Below are 21789 nucleotides of genomic sequence, written 5' to 3'. Positions count from 1 at the left end.
TTCACAATAGCCTCAAAAAAAAAAAAAAAAAAAAAAAAAAAAAAAAAAAACAACCTGGGAATAAAAAACCTGGGAATCAATCTAACAAAAGAGCTTAAAGACCTCTACAATGGAAACTACAGAACACTAAAGAAAGAAATTGGGGCTGGGGTTGTGGCTGAGCGGAAGAGCGCTTACCTGGCGCTTGGAGACCTTGGATTCGATCCTCAGCACCACATAAAAAATAATTAATTAATTAAAGGTATTGACAGCTATAACTAAAAAAATTTTAAAAAAATTTAAAAAGAAAGAAATTGAAGAAAACCTCAGAAGATGGAAAGATCTCCCATGCTCTTAGATAGGCAGGATTAATATTGTCAAACTGGCCATACTACCAAAAGAGTTATACAGATTTAATGCAATTCCTATTAAAATCCCAATGATATTCTTCAAAGAAATAGAAAAAGCAATAATAAAATTTATTTGGAAAAATAAAAGACCGGGAATAGCTAAAACAATCCTTAGCAAGAAAAGTGAAGCAGGAAGCATCACAATACCAGACCTTAAACTATACTACAGAGCAACAGTAACAAAAATGGCATCGTAGGCACCAAAACAGACTTGCAGACCAATGATACAGAATAGAGGACACAGAGATAAACCCACATAAATACAGTTATGTTATACTAGACAAGGGTATCAAAAAACATTCACTGGAGAAAAGATTGCCTATTCAACAAAGGGTGTTAGCAAAACTGGAAGTCCATATATAGCAAAATGAAATTAATCTTCTATCTTTCACCCTGCACAAAAATCAACTCAAAGTGGATCAAAAACTTAGGCAATAGAACAGAGATCCTGCACCTAATAGAAGAAAAAATGGGTCCAAATCTTCACCACATCAGCCTAGGATCTGACTTCCTTAACTCCTACAGTGCAAGAAGTAAAATCAAGAATCAATACATGGAATAAATTCCAATTAAAAAGCTTCTTCTCAGCAAAGGAAATAATTAATAACGTGAGGAAAGAGACGAGAGTTTGGGAGAAAATCTTTACCATATGCACCTCCGATAAAGCATTATTCTCTAGGATATATAAATCTTAGAGTAGTTTTGATTTGCATTTCTCTAATTCTAGAGATATTGAACACTTTTTTATATATTTGTTGGTCAATTGTATTTCTTCTTTTGTGAAGTGTCTGTTCAGTTCCTTAGCCCATTTATTGATTGGGTTATTTGGGGTTTTTTTTTTTTTTTTTTGGTGTTAAGGTTTTTGAGTTCTTTATATATCATCTCACGCCAGTCAGAATGGCAATCATCAAGAACACAGGCAACAATAAATGTTGGTGAGGATATGGGGGAAAAGGTACAGTCATACATTACTAGTGGGACTGCAAATTGGTACAACCACTATGGAAAGCAGTATGGAGATTCTTCAGAAAATTGGGAAGGAACCACCATTTGACCTAGCTATCCCACTCTTTGTTTTAATCCCAAAGGACTTAAAATCAGCATACTATAGTGACACAGCCACATCAATGTTTATAGGAGCTCAATTCACAATAGCTAGACTATGGAACCAACCTAGGTGTCCCTCAATAAATGAATGGATAAAGAAAATGTGGCATATATACTCAATTGAACCTTTCCAAATTCTTTCTACTAGCCTAATATCACCCTGATACCCAAACCAGACAAAGGCACATCAAGGAAAGAAAACTTCAGGCCAATATCTCTGATGAACGTAGATGCTGAAATTCTGGTAAACTGCATACATAAATTGCATATATTAAAAAGATAGTGCTCCACGATCAAATGTGATTCATCCCAGGGATGCAGAGTTCTCAGCTTTAAAAAAGAGTGAAATTATGGCATTTGCCAGTAAATGGATGGAGTTGGAGAATATAATGCTAAGCAAAATAAGCCAATCCCATAAAACCAAAGGCTGAATGTTTTCTCTAATATGCAGATGTTAATTCACAATAAGGTGAGGGGGGTGGCACTAGGGAAGAATAGCATTACCTTAGATTAGGTAGAGGGAAGTGATGGGAGGGGAGAGGAGGGAATGTGAAGATAGGAAAGGAGGGAATGTGAGGATAGGAAAGAGTAGAATGAAACAAACATTATTACTGTGTGTGTGTATGTATGTATGTATGTATATATATATATATATATATATATATATATCTACATGATCAATGTGATTGTGTAACATATACACTCAGAAAAATGAGAAATTATATCCCATCTATGTATATTATATCAAAGTGCATAAATGCATTCTTCCTGTCATATAACTAAAACAATAAAAAAAATTTTTAAAAAGAAATCTACTTTTTAGCAAATTTCCACATACAATATTATTAACTGTAGTCCTCATTTTGTACATTAGATGTCTAGAATTATTCATTCAAAATAACTGCATCTTGTTGTAGCCTTTAACCTATCTCTCTCCATTATCCCAATCATCCTCCTTCAGAAATCTTTAATATTCATGTACAAAAAGCAAGTGACTGGTAATATTTGGCAAGGTGCACCCGAATACCACCAAAAATTTCAAATTAACTGAATCTCTCTTCCTTGGATCACAAAACTGTTCTCTCAAATATCTTGCCTAACAAAATAAAGAAAACACTTTATCTTTTGAGGCTAAATGCCTTACAAGGTCTTTACTTAAAATTGTATGGGGTTGTGCAATAAATCCCCATGCGTTAACAACTTGTAGTCTTTAATGTAATCATCCATTCTCCACCATCACCCCACCCTCCAGAAATGGTATCATTTTCTCTGTGCTCAGCAAGTTTAAAGAAAGAAATAAATAAAACTGAGAGAAGAGGCTGAATGCAGCTCTAGGCAAAGATGACAGGACAGTAAGTTTGTGTGTGATCCATAGTTTCAGTTTAAATTTCACTTGCTGAATTCCTGCTATAAAAATAATTTATTCTACATAATGGAAAAATAATGTCAGCCTTTCTAGGAGATCTTCAACTATTCCAAGAATGTTTTAAAACAAACAAACAAACAAACAAAAATACTCAACAGTCTTACAAACATTGCCATATTCTATCTCATGTAATTGGGTAAAGTTTAAAAATCTGCAATGTGACGTTATGGAGCATATGAGTGAGTTATTCAAATAACAGAGCACATGGCAAATTCAAATCTTAAGAAGTACTCACTTTTACAGTTTCTTCTGTGTTAAGTTTATTTCCCTTAACCAAGACAATTTGAAAAGGGTTGTTATTGTCCCACACATGCTGTGAAAGAAGGAAATAAATACAGAGCTATTTTAAAGAAAGAAATTTAGATTCTATGATAACAATCAAGTCATCTATAAGTTCTCATATCTACTGCCAAAATTATGAAAACAGGGCTCTGAACTTACAACTGAAAATTACATGCATTAAATAAAGCATTATAATCACTAGCACTTGGTTTTGTGGGCAAATGTTTTACCATGGAACACATTCCACTAAGAGATATCACTAAAATAAAAAGCATCAACAAACAGTATGAAAAACTTTGGATAAATTGACCATTTACTTTAATATAGAAATATATCATCAAGGAGCAATTAATTAAAGACCGAGTAACTTATAAAAATGTTAATGATTCAAATGAACCCAAACTTAATATTTATACAAATACGTTCTGGAAAAAAAGTGCCTTTGATGCATATTTAATATTGAAAGTTTTTAATATTAAAAACACAGAAAAATCTCATCAAAAATACTACTTTGGTTAAATTGATAGAAACTGGTAATACTTCTATTTCTGTGCATCTATCTTTTCTACTAGAATAGTCATATAAGTTCTAGGTTTAACATCCAATCTCTAATTGACGGCACTTTTTTTTGAGGGGGCACAAAAAATAAATGGTATATTTACATTTATCTGTAGCTTGAGCTAAGAAAATCAATAGCTAGAAAGCTAGTTTTAAGTATCTGGTAATAAGTTTTTCACAAACGTGCATTAGTTTTCACAGAAGGAGAACTGAGCAAAGGAAATGTGTGAGACTTGGCATATAACTTAACAAAAATCACATGCCTTTGGGGTTACCAAAGGTTCACACATGAAACTTACAGAAATAACTCGTGTTTTCTTTGGTGGTAAGGGAAGAGGAAGGTTAGATGAATTCCGATTTATGGCAGCCTCTATGGCAATCATTTCCTGTTCATACATTTTCTTTATCTTACTGCATTCCACGAGTATAAAATGGGGTAGAGTCCTGTTCATTACACAGTTCCGGATATACTACAACAGCAAGAAAGAGGAAAGTGTGGATTTTCAGACAAATACTTAAAACAGACTAAATTAATTTGAGCTGAGCATGGTGATGCATGCCTATAATCCTAGCAATTCAGGAGGCCGGGGCAGGAGGATCCAAGTTTGGAGTCAGCCTCACCAACTTAGTGAGATCCTGCCTCAAAATAAAAAATTAAAAGGTCTGGGGATGAAGCTCAGTGCTAAGTACCACTGGGTTCAATGTCTAGTATCCAAAAAAAAAAAAAGAAAAGTAATATTAATTTGAGCATTGTCATACAACAAGCACTGTAAAAGCACATTTTAACTAAACAACTTGATATTAAGAACATGATAATTTAACATCACAACCCCATAAAACAGTTAGCCTTATGATCTTCACAACATTCAACAAGAGAGATTATATCCCTCATTTAATAGCTTAAAGAAATGAAACTCAGAAGGGTTAAGTTACAGACCTAGTATCTATAAGACCTGGATTTAAATCCACTTATCTAATGTCAATGTGATACTTAAGCCAATCAGCTAGGAAAGGTGAAAATGTAGTTCACATTTGGCAGATTCACATTTTCCTGTGCATCCCTGAAAGTGGCCCTTTTTCAGAACAAGGTTCTAGGTAAGCATTTTTTGCTGTCTCCCCAGCTTTAAAAAAAAAAAAAAAAAAATCTATTGGTCACTCCAGCCCCCAAAATCTGTCTAATTTCCATGAAAACAGTGGATTCTTCAGAGGCATATAAAAAGGAGGTGATTATTCATATTAATAAAGATTCCTAACAAATAGAAATCCAATGTATTCCTCAACAGAATAAATTTCCTATATAGTTTCAAAGTGTGATTCAATGTATTGTATTCTATTTAGAAAGTTATTTTTTAAATTTATTTTTAGTTGTAGTTGGACACCAATACCTTTATTTTATTTATTTATTTGTTTATTTTTATATGGTCTTAGGATCGAACCCAGGGCCTCACGTGCGAGGTGAGAGCTCTACTGTTGAGCCACAAATCCAGCCCCAGAAAGTTATTTTTAAAATAACTTTAATGGATGCTACTTGAATGACAGCAGAACACAAAGAGAAGTTAGTACTTCTGTGCTGCCCACCAAGCACTTGTCTTCTTCCTCCTTCTCACAGGTTGAATCACTTACTATCAGAATGTCTCAGCTCCCAAAGCTGTTCACACAAGTTAAAACTGCTCCTAGACCTTCTATCTGCTAAACTGCAAAAATTAAGGTCATTCCAGAAACCCAACAAAGTATAAAATTCAGTTGCCTGCTAATAAATCTCAGTAGTCTCAGACGTCATTTTATATTAGGCATGTTTACATCCCCTTGTATAAAACAAAACAACGATATAACAAAAGAACACAATTTAGATCCTGTTACTATTGAAATCTAATTTGAAACTTATTCTATTATTCCTTACATAATAACCATTTTTTAGTCTCCAAATATAATTTCAATGAAAATATCTTTAAGTTCCTTGAAGACAAAGCCAGGAAACAAACCTTGTGGGAAAAGGGACATTGTATTGAACACCTTCTATTTAAATTCCACTTTACTCCAAAAATTATCAGAGGCAGTGTAGTACCTTGCATAAAGTATATGCTCAAATAACTCATGACTAAATGAAAATAAATACCTCAAAAATTAAGGAAGGCTTTTTTTAAAGTATTTTTTAAAACTTATTTTATTTATTTATTTTTATGTGGTGCTGAGGATCAAACACATTGCCTCACACATGCTAGGCAAGTGCTCTACTACTGAGCCACAACCCCAACCTCAAGGAAGGCTTTTTAGGACCTAATGCGTGCAAAATTCCTACCACAAATGGAAGCAACAAAAAAGGAGCAAAGGAGATTATAGACACAAATATTACACACTGAAATTTAGAAGTTTGCCAACTCACAATGAAAAGTTGAAATGTTACTTCACTGCAGTGGGAATATAACTCAGTGCATGTTTAGCATGCATAAGGCCCTGGGTTCAATTCCCAGTACCCCAAAATACTCTATTTAAAAAAGAAATAACAAGTTTTTAGCATTTTCATATAAGTAAGTTTTTATATGATTCAACAAGTGACCATTTAATCAACTTTAAAAATATTCCAGCTCCCCTAAAATACTTCACACTTAAACCATATGTTTGTTTATATGAGGAAACAGTAAATAGCTACAATAATTTGTGTTAAGATTTCAGAATGCTGCAGGAAAACAATTATGACAGAACACCAACTGACACAACCGAAAAAAGTAAAATGCAAACACATTTAGATACATATTAATGTGTATATAATTATTAGATTAAAAACATATATCATGGGCTGGAGATGTAGCCAATTGGTAGAGTGCTTGCCTCACATGCACAAGGTCCTGGGTTCAATCCCCAGCCAACCAAAAAAAAAAAAAAAAGAAGAAGAAGAAAAAAGAAAAAGAAAAACATACATTACTACAAAGAATGTGACTATATTAACACTGTTAATCTCAGCATAATTTTCTGTAGGTCCCAAAGGTTCCAAGATAGGCACACCTTTTTACAATCAGAAATAAAAGTTAAATACTTACACATACAATTTTTTTTGGTAAACTGACAGTTAACACACGTACCTGGAACTGAATTAGTGGGTGATCACCAAATACATATTCTACTCTCCCACTGACTTGCAACACATAGTCATAGGGGCTAGCTTCATCTTCCTTCCCATGAATAGTCAAACGTTTTTGGATTGCCAATTCATTTATTTTGATGGGATTCATTTCAGGAGATACTTGAAAGCTAAACACATCCTAAAAAAGGGAAGGTAGAACACAAAAGCAGGAAATTTAACATTTGTGTTGAAAAACCACAATTGATAATCATTATGTAATACTATGCACAAGTGCGCACATTTACATGTGTATCCTTTATAGTATACTGTTCCAGTAAATTTTGTTGTATTCTAATTATGTACCCATGTAAAACTTGCTAAGATTTCTGAATAATTTGCAAGTTGTCTTCCTACATACTTAGTGCCACAGATCACACAGATAAGATAAATATTTAACTAAATTTTACCATCCATTGTAATAGAAAACATGGATTTTCCAGTAAACATCATTCTTTTAAAAATTAAAAAACCTATGCTGGCAATGTAACTCTGTATTAGAGCAGCCTGAGTTCAATCACCAGTATTTGCATAACACAAGACCACATTATACACATATACCTACAACTCCCTATTGATGAGGTATATCCCATCAGAAATACACAGAACAGCATTACTCCATGCAACAGCAGTGTTTAACTTAATATGTCGTGTGTGTCTATTTTTACATGTATATGCATGTATAAAAATTGAGGAAATCTGAACAGTGACTAGAACTTAAGGATAGATAGAAGCAAAACAGAACAAAACAAAAATGGGAAAAAAAGCACATATTGGAAGAATACATTTACAGCTCTATTCTGCTCAGTTCTTGTCTTCCTGCCTGTTCATTCTTTTGAAACAGGGTCTCTCAGTATGCTGCTAGGCTATGCTTCAACTCCTAGCCTCACTTGATTCTTGAGCCTCAGACTCCTAAGATGCTGATACTATAGGTGCCTGTGGGAGGCCATCCTCGAACATCCTCCCTAGCTGGGCAAGAGGCGCTTAGACACACATCCTTGTGTCCAGAGCTTTCCCCACCCTTCTCAGGTCCGAGGGCTTGTCCGTGTGGAGGCATATCTGCCACTACCCTGAAGACCCAATCGTTGCACCTGACCTTGGAACACTGCCTCCCTTAATCTTCATTGGATGGCATTTTCCCCAGAATTTTTTGTTCCCCAATATAAGTCCACTCCCTGGCATGTTCTTTCTCTCTTGCTAGCCTCTTCAGTAAATCTCGCTACCATAATAGGTGGCTGGAGGCTGGAGCTAGGAGAAGCTGTCCTGGAGCTGGTTTAAAGATAATTAGAGCCTGTCTCTTTAATTCAAACTCCCTGAGGATTTCTTACATATTGAACCTTCATTTATGAAGCCTGTGCTGGCCAGGGGCTAAAGGTTCCTGTAACCACACCCAGCTTTTGGAGCATACATAAGTAGAAAAAAAAAATACATACCTTCAAAAAAGAACTTCCATCAATATAAAAAACACAATCCAATTTTTTAAATAAAAAAGGGGAAACATAATAGAAATTTAAAAATGATTCATGAGTATGTGAAAGAGATTCATCCTCATTAGTTAAGTGGGAGACACAATCAAGAAGACAATGGATGTATTATAATACATGCATATAATGAAAACACATAAACACATACAGAGGGCTTCAAAATTTTCCCCAAAGGCCTTTGAAGTTAAATTCATGTATTCTAAAAACATATTAATTAGCCAAGCACACTGGAAAATGCCTGTAATCCCAGCAGCTCAGGAAGTTGAGATAGGAGGATTTCAAGTTCAAAGTCAGTCTCAGCAACTTAGTGAGGCTCTCAGCAACTTAGCAAGACCCTGCCTTAAAAAATAAATAAATAAATAAATAAATAGAAAGATAGATAAATGTAGGTAGGTAGGTAGGTAGGTAGGTGAATGAATGAATGAATGAATGAATGGGCTGGGGGTATGGCTGAATGGTAAAATGACCCTGGGTTCAATCCTTGGCACCCCCAAAAAATAATAAAAGAAAAGATCTATGAACTAGAGTAACTCAGTCAGAATTCAAATGATTGGTTTTTCCTGTATTTCATTCAAGCAGTTGTCAACATCACTTTCAATAACTTTTCATGAAATACTTCCTCTTTAATAAAACTAATTGTAGAGAACAATTAATTTGCATTTTATTATTCAATGTTTACAAATAGCTAAACATCAGAGACAATAAATATATGGGTGGGGACAGATACCTCTGTTTAGCAGGGAGGGGGTGCATTTCATACTTTGACATTATGACAACTTTGGTAATTCAATTGACAACACAGGTGAGAAAACAGTTTCATTTTTCATGCTTCGTTGTTCCTCACATTTCTCCTTATTCTCCTGACACATTATCTGGAATGCTCCCAAATACCATAATCTCTACCTCTTTAACACACTCCAGCCTTCCCCACACAGAGGACTATTTCAAATTGCAGGTGTCACTCTCTCTAGTGATACATTATTTCATATCTTTAAGAAGTAGAAAATGAGGTTGACAGTACAGCTCAGGTTTATCAGTATCATTTACAAACTGTGATTACTGGAATTAAAAATAACGAGATCTAGGTACACTCCTGCAACCCCGCAATCTAGATACTGAAGTAGGAGGATTGAAAATTCCAGATCAGCCTGTGGCAACTTAGTGAGACCATGTCTCAAGGGGGAAAAAAGGTTATGGATATAGTTCAGCAGTAGAGGGCAAATGGGTTCAATACCCCATACTGGGGGGCAGGCAGGAGTAAATAAATAAAAAATAATCAAGGAAGAGCACTTGCCTAGTTTGATCCCCAGTATTACAAAAAAAAAAAAAAAAATTAATGAAATAAAAACAATGAATCCGTGATTCAACTCCTGGGACTCTCAGTAAAACTCAGACATGACAGGTCCATGGTTCTATATATCCTGCTTCCTAAGTGCCATGTTTTAGGGTTGGCTGATATTAACTATGAACCCATTTAAAACATCTGGTATTTCCCACAGAAATTGATGGCTAGTTTTCCCCCTACCAGTTCCCAAAATATCTTAACTAAATGAATACCTTGTTACATTTCATCTCACTTTTAGTTTAACCTTCCCCATTTGTTGCTCCTTATGAACTAGCGTTGGTTGTTAGTGGTTGATGGTAAAATGGGAATTTTACATCAGTGGGAGGAATTGAGAATGCATATATAATGGAGTAGGTTGCCGTGTCTTTGAGATTGTGTCATGTATATTTTTTATGATAAAGTGTTAATTCATTTGTGAAATACAACAGATATTAAATAATGGTTTAGGGTTTTTAAAATATCCTTACTTGGATAAATTTTTTTTATAAAGTCTATAAATTCTATGTGACTTCTCAAAATGCTTTAATAACAATAATTTTAGTGGTCTATAGGATCCAAAACTCAAGAAACTTGTTTTAACCCCTTGGGGGAACTGTTTAGCCTAAAGAAAAGGGAAACACAGGAAGGCCTGTTGCTATATTTTTAACTACCTGAATATCTGGCATCAGGAAGGCCTGTTGCTATATTTTTAACTACCTGAATATCTGGCGTATACAGGGAAAAAAAGAGACCATATGAGAAAGGCAGAAATCACGGAAGGCAAGACTGAACATTTTTTTTCAATATTTTTTTTTAGTTGTAGATGAACACACAATGTCTGTATTTATTTTTATGTGGTCCTGAGGATCAAACCCAGTGCTTCACACATGCAAGGTAAGCACTTTACCCCTGAGCTTTTTTAATCCAAAATTTAAACACATTTGCCCACAATGTAAACTCACTACTTCAGGAGGCAGTAGTATTTCTTCCTGAATATATCCCTAGCACTGGATATATTCAGGAAGAAATACATGATATCAGAAACTTAAAAAAAAGAAGAAGAAAAATTGTATAGAGTCTGATTAGACAATCTCTAACTCCTTTGAACTTTTAAATTCTACTACAGCTTAAAATCCAGTAACATTTTACAATATCTTCATTTCTCTCCTAAGCTTAAAACACTTTAATATATACTTTGCAACCAGAATGATTACATTAAAATTTGTGTATCCCAGTAGACATTTGACCCATAAAATGAAATTCAGTCTGACCTACACATGCATTACCCTGAGTCAGTGTCTCAAAGTTAAATTTTAGTCACCTCAACAATAAACTTCCTTATTCCACTTCTTGCAGAAGTCCCTAAATAGTATTTTAAATTTGAGGCTGATACTTTATGATAAAATCTTTACTCAAAATAAAATTTAATTTAATTATATCTCAGGATAGGATAATATATGGAATTTTTTCCTTGACAAACTTTCTTGGCTAGGGAAAATGCCTAAAGGCAAGATCCTTTTTTCACATCTGCCCTTAAAAATACTAACATGTTGTCTAAAAAGAGGCATAAAATCAAAACTACTCTAAGACTTCATCTCACACCAGTCAGAATGGCAATTATCAAGAACACAAGCAATAATAAGTGTTGGTGAGTATATGGGGGGAAAGGTACACTCATACATTGCTGGTGGGACTGGAAATTGGTGCTACCACTACGGAAAGTAGTATGGAGATAACCTCAGAAAACTTAGAATGGATCCACCATCTGACCCAGTTATCCCACTCCTCAGTTTATAACCAAAGGACTTAAAAACAGCATACTACAGAGATGCAGCCACATCAATGTTTATAGCAGCTCAATTCACAATAGTGAAACTATGGAACCAACCTAGATACTCTTCAACAGATGAATAAGTAAAGAAAATACAGTACATATATACACAATGGAAATTGCTCAGCCTTAAAGAATAAAATTATGGGGCTGGGGTTGTGGCTCAATGGTAGAGCACTTGCCTAGCATGTGTGAAGCAATAGGTTTGATCCCCAGCACCACATAAAAAACTAAACAAAACAAAGGTATTGTGTCCATCTACAATTAAAAATATTAAAAGAAGAAGAAGAATAAAATTATGGCATTTGCAGGTAAATGGATGGAACTAAAGAATATCATACTAAGGGAAATAAGCCAATCCCAAAAAAACAAAAGCCAAATGTTTACTCTGATAAGCGGATGCTGATCCACAGTAGGGCCAGGGGATGGGAAGAATGAAGAAACTTTGGTTTGTGTAGAAGGGAGTGAGGGGAGGGGTGGGGCTGTGGGGATGGGAAGGACCAAAGAATAAGACATTATTACCCTACATACATGTATGATTACTGGAATGACTGCACCATGTACAGCCGGAGGAATGAAAAGTTGTGTTCCATTTGTGTACAATATGTCAATATGCATTCTACTATAAAATAAATTAAAAATTAAAAAAATAAAAAAATAAAAGAAAGCATAATCAGATAACTGGTTAAATACTGGATAAAATCCTGATTCTTTCAGGGACCAACTATGAGACCTGGCACAAAAGAGCAAACTTTTGTTTGCTCTTTCAGTTTCCTTTTTCTTTTTTGGTACTGGAAATTAAACCCAGGGAGCTTAACAACCAAGCCAGATCCCCAGCCCTTTTTTGTATTTTATTTTGAGACAGAGTATTGCTGAGTTGCTTAGGGCCTCTCTAACTTGTTGAGGCTGGTTTTAAGCTTGTGATCCTCCTGTCTCAGCCTCCTAAACTACTGGGATTACAGGCATGCGCCACCACATCCGGCTTTTAGTTTCTTTACTAAAAATGGGGAAGAAACAACACTTATAAAAGGTTGTTGTGGGAACTGGAGAATATATGAAAAATACCTTACATAGGTATAAGTACTCAATATAAGACAGCTACTATTATGGTTATTATCATTTTTATGACTTCCATTATAAATTAAGAACAAACACCCTTGCCTGTAAGCCCAGTGACTCAGGATGCTGAGGCACAAGGACTGCAAGCTTAACAATTCAGCAAGAGCCTATCTCAAAATAAAAAATAAAAGCGCTGGGGATGTGGCTCAGGGGTGGAGTGACCATGGGTTCAACCTCTATTACCAAAAACAGCCATCCAAACAAAAATAATCTTTGAATTCCTACCTAAAACTAAGGTTAATCCCTTAATTATAGGTTGACTATACTTGATACACAAAGTATTAGCACAATCTAGTTTGTATAATTGCTATGAACATTCAATATGGATTCACAGTATATACACTCTATAATGCCAAATTCCATATCACCACTCAATTCACATATTCACAGAATGCAAATGAAGAAATATGGAAACTCTTTGTTCTTTTAAAAAATATCCTTTTTTCCAGGCATGTTGGCACACACCTGTAATCCCAGAAGCTCAGGAGGCTGAGGCAGGAAGGATCACAAGTTCAAAGCCAGCCTCAGCAACTTAGGCCCTATGCAACTTCGTTAGACACTGTCTCAAAATAAAAAATAAAAAAGGGCTGGGGATGTGGCTTAGTGATTAAGTGCTCTTGGGTTAAATTTCTGGTATACAAAAATTTTTTAAAATCTCAAAGTTTCTTTAAAATCATTTCAGTTCCTTTTCAATCTCTTTAAAAATGTAAAAATTAAACAGTGCAGTTTCACCACTCTATGAGACCTGACACAAAGAACAAACTTTTCACCCTTTTAAACTACTCTCCTACTACATAAAGTAATAATGGGTGTGCAAAGGATGACACCTTAGATATGTATAAATTTTAAATACACTCCCCTCTTAAATATAAAGCTTCTCTTATGCTCTCTCGTTTTTGTATTTGCAGTGCTGGTAATTGATCCCAGGGCCTCACACATGCCAAGCAAGCACTGTCCCACTGAGCCACATCCCCAGCCCTAAAACTTTTCTTTGTAACAGTGTTTACTAAGCAAGCAAGATACACTTTTAAGAATTGAGCAATGTTCTGGTAATAATCAGACTTATTACAAAATATTTCTTAATAAAATATGATACTACCTGACAGTTTTCAAAATGAACAGCTACAATGAGCTTTCCTCCATAAAGCTTATCTTCCAAGTTTTCAAGGGCGGATGGCTCATGCTCCGGTGGATACGTTTGCTTTAGCCAGTCGATCCACGATAATCCTACAAGTGACTGAATCTTTTCCTCACTGAATATGCGCATTTTTCTTCTAAATTCATTCACTTCAGGATCCTTCAGGGCATCAAATTCATGCAGACCTAAACACATTTTGTAAAGCTTTCATTTCAGAAGGTATAATAACAAAAGAATGCAAAATATTATCAACAAAACTAATTTAGATTTTTTTATCAATTAAAACAATGAACTATCATGGAAGATCAAAATATAATTCACATAAAATAATAATAAACTGGATCCCTAAAATACATGAACTTAAAATCTTATAAAGAAATGTAGGTTGGTTACCAGTTTCATAAAGATAACACAGAAATTCATAATATACAATTTAAAACCACATATAAAAGATCTACAGCTTTCTTTATAAACCAATTAAATCGCATTGATAATATCTGAAAAAGGTTAAGAATCTTAAAACTTTTCCAACATGATATCAGAAGAAGTATAAAACTTGAGTTATTGTTAACTCAAAATTCAGTAAACTATGGGGGTGGCTATGCACATGTCAGGGTAGAAGACAGAAAATTTCTATTCCTTCTTGCCAATTTTTCTCTGAACCTAAAATTGCTCTTTAAAAGCAAACAAAGATAGTAAACTTAAATTTTACTGACTCAATTTTCAGGTTATGGTGACTTTTCAACAGTTATAGCATAATTACTCAAATATTCCATAAAAATAAACTTTTTTGTTTTATTTAATTCTGAATCATTTCTGCCACAAGAACAATGACAATTTTTACATATATTTATGATTATTCAAGTAAATAATTCTAGAAATTTAAACTAATGAATCAACATATAAATTTTTATATATGAATTATTTTTTACCTATCAGATTGGTAAACATTTCAAGCTTTAATAATACCCCATGCTGGAAAGGGTAGAAAGAAACAGGCTGAATTCTGAAGTACTTCTGGTGAGAGACATAATTACCATAAAATTTTCAGGAGGCAATTTGGTAATATATTTAGGCATGAACAAGGCCTGGGATTGATCTCCAGTGAAAGAAAGAGAGAGAGAGACACATAGAGGAAGGAAAATAGGAAGGGAGGGAAAGAAGGAGGGAGGGAGGGGAAGGAAAGGAAGAAAGAAAAAAATTACAAAACCATACATAAACGCACACACACATCCTTTGACCTCACAATTCCACCAAGAAGCATTTCAACCTGAGACACTTAGGACCAACCAAGAAAGCCAAACATGCTCCCTAAAACAATAAGATAAGACGCCCCACTTCTAGTTTGCCCACTACCAGCTTTCTCCTGCCAACAATCTCCAAATACCTGGAATCTTCCCTTTTTTGTTTTCAACTAAAAAAACTTTCCTGCCTTTGAGTCTATGCCCAAAACAAGTTCCTCTACTATAGCAAGCTATGAATAGTCTCTGTTCGCATTTAGATGATCTCTATTTCTACAAACCTATAGATATAATTGCATGAATACATCATGATTTCTACACAAAAACATTCACTGTAGTTTTGTTTATAGTAATTTAAAGTAATCTAAAATTCATCATTAAGAACTGCTTAATAGGGGCTGGGGTTGTGGCTAGGGGGTAGAGTGCTTGCCTCACATATGTGAGGTACTGGGTTTAATTCTCAGCATCACATATAAATAAATGATTAAAATAAAGGTCCAACAACAATTTAAAAAATTTAAAAAAAAGAACCGTTTAATAAATCCCCAGTATTATAAAAAGAAAAAAAAAGGAGAAAAAGCTGTTTAAGATAAATCTATACACCATTATGCAGCAGTCCTGGTAGTAAAAAATAATAAAATAAATGTTATGTATTTTTAATAGCCTCAGATTTTTTTTTGGGGGGGGGGTAAACTGGGGATTGAACCCCGAGCTATATCCCCTACTGTTTTTATTTTGATTTGAGACAATTTCTCCATAAAATTGCTTAGGGCCTTGTTAATTTGCTGAGGCTGACCTTGAACTTGCAATCCTCCTGCCTCAGCCTCCCAAATTGCTGGAATTACAGACATGCACTACCATGCCCAGCTAGCCCTAGATACATTACATCCAAAAAGTAGGAAGAGAATGCATCCAGGAAGTCTCCTTTCACACAAATTCAAAAGAAATGTCATAGAATACACCAAAATTTTTGTTTTGACATTTGAAATGGAAGAAAGGAAGGGAGGGAGGGAGTGACACTATTAACTGCATTTCAGAGTACTGGGAAGAAAAGCATAGCAAGGCAAACTGTTACCTTTTTATTCCATAAAACCAATCTATATACAATATTATTTGAATGAATGAAGATAAGAAAGTTTAGGGGGATTTTTTGGTTGTCATTGTTTGTTGTACCAGAGACAAAACCCAAGGGTGCTCTACAATTGAACTACATTCTCAGCCCTTTTTATTTTTTATTTTGAGACAGGGAATCACTAAGTTGCTGAGGCTGGTCTCAAAGTTAGAATCTTCTTCCAGAGTCACTGAGACTACAGGCATGTGCCAGACAGCCAGGCTTAGATAAGTAAGAGTTAGCTAGACAATCTGCATTGTTTTTTTTTTAAACTTTTCTCTATTAGAAACAATAATTATTATGTTTGAAATAAAATAAAAATAAATATTAAATACTAATAGTGTTGTTAAATACAGAAAAATAAAATGTTATATTGCAACATATAACTAGGGTAAAATCTTCTGGGTACAATGTAATTTTCTCTAATAATCTAATTTAGTAAAGAATGGTCGGGGCTGGGGATGTGGCTCAAGCGGTAGCGCGCTCGCCTGGCAAGCGTGAGGCCCGTGTTCGATCCTCAGCACTACATACAAACAAAGATGTTGTGTCCGCCAAATACTAAAAAATAAATATCAAAAAATTAAAAAAAAAAAAAAGAATGGTCTATAGTTTGGGTAGACCAGGTGAGACATTTAGAGCATTTTCCCTAGTATTGTTAATAGTCTTTTTATTCACAGATAATACGTATTATAGGTAACGAAAGGGAAATGAATACTCAATAATATATACAATAACAAAAGCAAACCTCTTAACTCCCTCCATCCACTACAAGCCTTACCTAAGTGACCTTCTACATTCTCTCAGCTCTGTCCACTTCTCTCATTGCTGCAGCCATTAACCTAATCCTAGCCATTTATCATCTCTCCTATATTACTATGTAATGTTTCCACTAATTTCTCTATGTGAAGTCTTAATCCCTGTAATCCACTCTCCATTTTACAATATGAATAATCTTTCAAAAATGCAAATTTAATCCAAGCTTGTTGGCACACACCTGTAATCCCAGCTGCTTGGGAGGCTTTGGCTTGATCATAAATTCAAGGCCAGCCTAGACAACTAAATGAGACCCTGTCTCAAAATAAACAAAACAAATAAAAGGGCTGAGGTGTACCTCAGTGGTAGAAAACTCCTGGGTTCAATCCCCAGCACTGCAAAAATAAATAACCAATTTGATCATGTTACTTCCCCTAATTAAATTGAAGTGAGTTGCCTCTTCAATCTCCCCCAGACCTTTTTTTTTTTTTTGGCCAAAAATAAGAACTTAGGCTAAGTAGTTTAACTTGAAATTTAGCAATTTTCTACATGTCTTCCTGTATGACAAGGAAAGCAAAGCTTAAATTTTCTTTTAAGATAATGATTACTATAAAATTTAGTCAAATATAAATTTTATATTAAAAAATATAAAATTTAATATAAAATATAAATTTTATATTAAAAAAGTATCAGTGAGATGTGCGCAGTGGCTCATGCCTGTAATACTAGCTACTCAAGAGGCTAGGACAGGAGGACCCAAGTTTAAGACCAGCTTCAGCAGCTTAGCAAGATCCTCAACAATGTAGTGAGATCCTGTCTCAAAATAAAAAATAAAAAAGCTTAGAATGAGCTCAGTGGTAAGGCACCCTCGGGTTCAATTCCCCCATGTTAAAAAAAAAAAAAAGTATTGAGTGAATAATTTGTTCACACTAAAGATACTGCTAAAATCCTAAAGATTGCTGGGCATAGCGGTAAGTACCGATACACTGCTAGAACTTGGGAAGCAGAGATGGGAGAATCACTTGAGACCAGCCTGGGTAACAAAGCAAAATCCAGTTGAAAAGAAAAACAAAAACCAAACAAAAAACTCCAAACCCCAAGAAGCAAAAACTCTGTTGATTATATATTTCTTTCACTTAGATTATATCATATGGGGCTGGAGATGTAACTGAATGGTAGAATACTTGCCTACTTAGCATGGGAAATGTCCTGGGTTTGATCCCCAGAACTATTGTGTGTGTGTGTGTTATGAGTAACAGATTTATAGGGATCAGAAGAAATAAGATTTATATATGTGTATTGAATCTTGTGTGTGTGTGTGTGTGTGTGTGTGTGTGTGTGTCTTTTTCTAAGAAGTTTATAGGATCAGAAGAAATAAGATTTTTCCCCCCCCAGAATTCTGATAAAAGTATCTGATTACGATTCTATTTCATTGGAGGCTGGGTTGTGGCTCAGTGGTAGAGCACTTGCCTAGCATGTGTGAGGCATTGGGTTCAATCCTCAGCACCACATAAAAATAAATACACAAAATAAAGGCATTGTGTTCATCTACAACTAAAAAGAAAATTTTTAAAAAAGGATTCTTTTTTACTGAACTACTGGATGTTGGAGAAATTAATGTAGAGATAGCATACACTTTAACTACAGGAAATAACAAGAACCCAAACAGCAGTTCTGCAAATAATTATTCATAATAAGCATAGAAAATAAAATGATCAAGCATATCATCTTTCAGGAAAAGGTATTTTTACCCTGGTCAGGGCAATTATGTCAAAAAAAAAATTATATTGTTTTCTTTGGAGAAAGGAGACAGCAACCTTGTTCCTGAAGTTAAACTGAAATAATTGTTTATTGTTTCCCAGAAGGCATGACCTCACCAAGCCCTGTTTATGGTCATCACAGGCAAATCAGCAACTGCAAAAATTGACTTTATAGGTATTAAAAATGAAAATTAATTCTAAAATATTAAAACAATCAATTTCCTATATATTTTTAACTAATTAATTTGTGTATGTGATCATAATGTCAACTTTTCTACATATACTGAAAAGTACAATTTATAAACAGTTAAGCATATATAAACTGCTTAGTTAATGCAAAAAATCACTGTATTTTGATCAAATTGCAGGACACACTACATGAAAATTTATATGCAAAAAGCCTTATGAAACAGCATTGTTTATAGGAAGAAAAACCCAATTCTTATATCAGACCCCTGTACTGTGGTGGGTAAGGCTGCCAGGTTTTAATAAAAAAAAAAAAAAAAAAAAAAAAAGCATATCCAGTTCAATTAGAATTTTAGATAAACTATGAATAATTTTTTTAGCCTAAATATATTTTATGTAATATCTGGATTTCCTAGATAAATATTTATTTACTAAATTTAGCAAGCTTACGTACAGGTAATAGTGGCTAATGAATCTGTTTGGGGAATTGACCAGAAAAGTAATCTAAGTTTTGAAAAGGTAGAGATCTCACTGAACAAACTACTCATTCTGTGGTACTTTCTAGATTATCATTTTAATTTCCTAAACAGTCAATGTGATTCTGGTCTACTTCCTTCGATTAGCATAAAAATACACAAAAGCTATGTATTTTTATCTACAAAATCAAAAAGCAAACAAAAGTCTTAAAATACATAAGATGCATTTGAAGGAAATATATCAAAGTATCAGAGGATATTCTTGCCCTGGATGATAATTCTATAAATGACTGTTTTATTTTTTCTACTCTTCCATATGTTCTTCAATTTTTTATGAGCATTAAAACAAAGGAAAAACTTTTTCTAATGGATGGATAGAAAGTAAAGATTCTAACAAAAGACAATAGGGAGTTCAAAGCCAGTGTCAGCAAAAGTGAGGTGCTAAGCAATTCAGTGAGACCTTGTCTCTAAAATTAAAAAACAAAATAGGACTATGGATATGGCTCTGTGGTCAAGTGCCTCTGAGCTCAATCCCCAAAAGAAAAATTTTTTGTCAGATGTTGAGATGCACACCTGTAATCCCAGCATCTTAGCAGGCTGAGGCAGGAGAATCACAAGCTCAATGCCAGACTTAGCAACTTAGTGAGACTCAGCAATTTAGTAAGACCGGCAATTTTGTGGACCCTGTCTCAAAATAAAAAATAAACAAGTGCCAGGGATATGATTCAGTGGTTAAATATCCCTGGGTTCAATCCCTGGTACCAAAAACAAAATAATAATAATAATAATAATAATAATAATAATAATAATAATACTTTTTCTAGTGAATAAGAATTCTATAGAAATTTTTGTACCTCTAGAAAAGAGAAAGGAATGCTTCCTATGGAGGCCATTAATGTATAAAAAAGAGTCTTGTATGATAATTTTACAGTTCTTAATTGGGGAAAAATTATTGCCAAAAATAAACTATCTATTCTGTAACATAATCATAATATTTTGAGTACCATCAAACATCAGAATGCCATTTAGTAAGCCAATAAGGTTCTATTCTAATGTACTCAAAGTAGTCCCACAATGTAATCATTACCTAGCCTGAATTACTATTGTCAAGGTCAAAGAAAAGCATCTTAAAGGGGATAGTATTATATTATCCTACATTAATGAATCTGATCAATACAGATTGCTAATCAGAAGCAAAACCTCCCCAGTGGATTTTCTGGTTTTGTATTTAGTCTTTAGCTTCTCTTCTTCAGGAAACCCCTTATAGTTCCTAGTGAAGTTAGTACCTTCTCTAAAGCATTGCTATCCATTGGTCCTTGAGATTCCTAATATTTCCATAGAAAGGAGAGATTCCTTCATGTCTTAAATTTGTTACAATTTTCCCCTAGAATTAATGTGCAAGGAATAATATAGACACAATATATCTTAACTCTCTACAAAAATAACTTCTGTTTAAAGATAATGTCAGTTAAGAAGTAAAATCTGTCAAAAACATCAGTTACTTATGAAAACATTAAGTATCTTGAAGTCTTAGTTAGCATGCAGAGTTGTATATTACAGAGGAAAATCATTTAAAAAAAAAAAAAGTTGGCTTGAACTACCTGAGGTAAAGAAACAATATGTGTGTGTGTGTGTGTGTGTGTGTGTGTATAAGCCTTGGGTGTGTAGCAATATCACAATGCTAGAGGAGTTTCTAAATATTTATTCTTAATTCTGTACTTGCATTATCTCAAACTGGTAACCAACATTGGTGCATAAACTATAATATCTTAAAATAAACATGTTTATATATATTACAATACACACTCATAAGAATTCATAAGAACTTTTAAATTACCTTTTCCTATAAGGACTCCAATTTTTGAATCCAATTTTTCCGCCGGATCACAACTTCTTGTAACTAATTTGAGAACAGGAAGAAAAGGTCTGACATCACAGAGTCTTCGTGTTTCATCTTCAAGCTCCTCATATACAGCAGTTTGATTCACACATGCAAACATATAGGAGTCAATTTCCATAAGGAGGTTAAACATTGGGTAATTGTGAACTTGCTTCCATAACATCTGCAGGAAACAAGAGTAAGACCTTATGTGGTATGGAAACACTGGCATAAATTTTCAAAGATACATATACAAGAATGCCCACCATAGCAGTGTTTGTAATAACAACAAATTATACAGAAAAGCCAAATGCTTAGCAGTGAAAGACTGGCTAAGTAAATTATAGAATATTATCAAACTTTGAAATAAAATAGAAATTCATTCAGATATGGAAAGCCATATCAGATATATGTAAGTTTCAAATTATAAGACAGTATGTGTAGTATTATTCCATGTTTGTAAAATAATATAACAGCACAGTGAATGAAATATGCATCATAGATAAAAATACTAAAAGCAAATTATCTATGAGGATTAAGAATCAATGAGGACTTTTAATTGAACATTTCTGTAAACATTATAAATAACTTCTAATAAAAAATTAAA

General features: G+C 34.0%; 1 protein-coding gene across 2 annotated transcripts in view; it reads right to left on the bottom strand.

The window, feature by feature from the left end:
- Window positions 1-21789, bottom strand: part of Pik3cb (phosphatidylinositol-4,5-bisphosphate 3-kinase catalytic subunit beta) — a 134231-nt gene that overhangs the window by 61666 nt on the left and 50776 nt on the right. For both annotated transcript variants that reach the window (XM_077110355.1, XM_076867579.2), the window contains 5 exons: window positions 21141-21366; window positions 13738-13961; window positions 6843-7022; window positions 4062-4232; window positions 3158-3235 (listed from right to left, as the gene is read on the bottom strand). In XM_077110355.1, coding sequence (XP_076966470.1) covers window positions 3158-3235; window positions 4062-4232; window positions 6843-7022; window positions 13738-13961; window positions 21141-21366 — 879 coding nt within the window. The remainder of the gene's footprint in view (window positions 1-3157; window positions 3236-4061; window positions 4233-6842; window positions 7023-13737; window positions 13962-21140; window positions 21367-21789) is intronic.

This window comes from Callospermophilus lateralis, chromosome 10 (assembly GCF_048772815.1).
Source record: "Callospermophilus lateralis isolate mCalLat2 chromosome 10, mCalLat2.hap1, whole genome shotgun sequence".
Classification (NCBI taxonomy): domain Eukaryota; kingdom Metazoa; phylum Chordata; class Mammalia; order Rodentia; family Sciuridae; genus Callospermophilus; species Callospermophilus lateralis.
The sequence above is the reverse complement of the archived record's forward strand: the minus strand, read 5'-3'. Positions and strand labels throughout refer to the sequence as shown.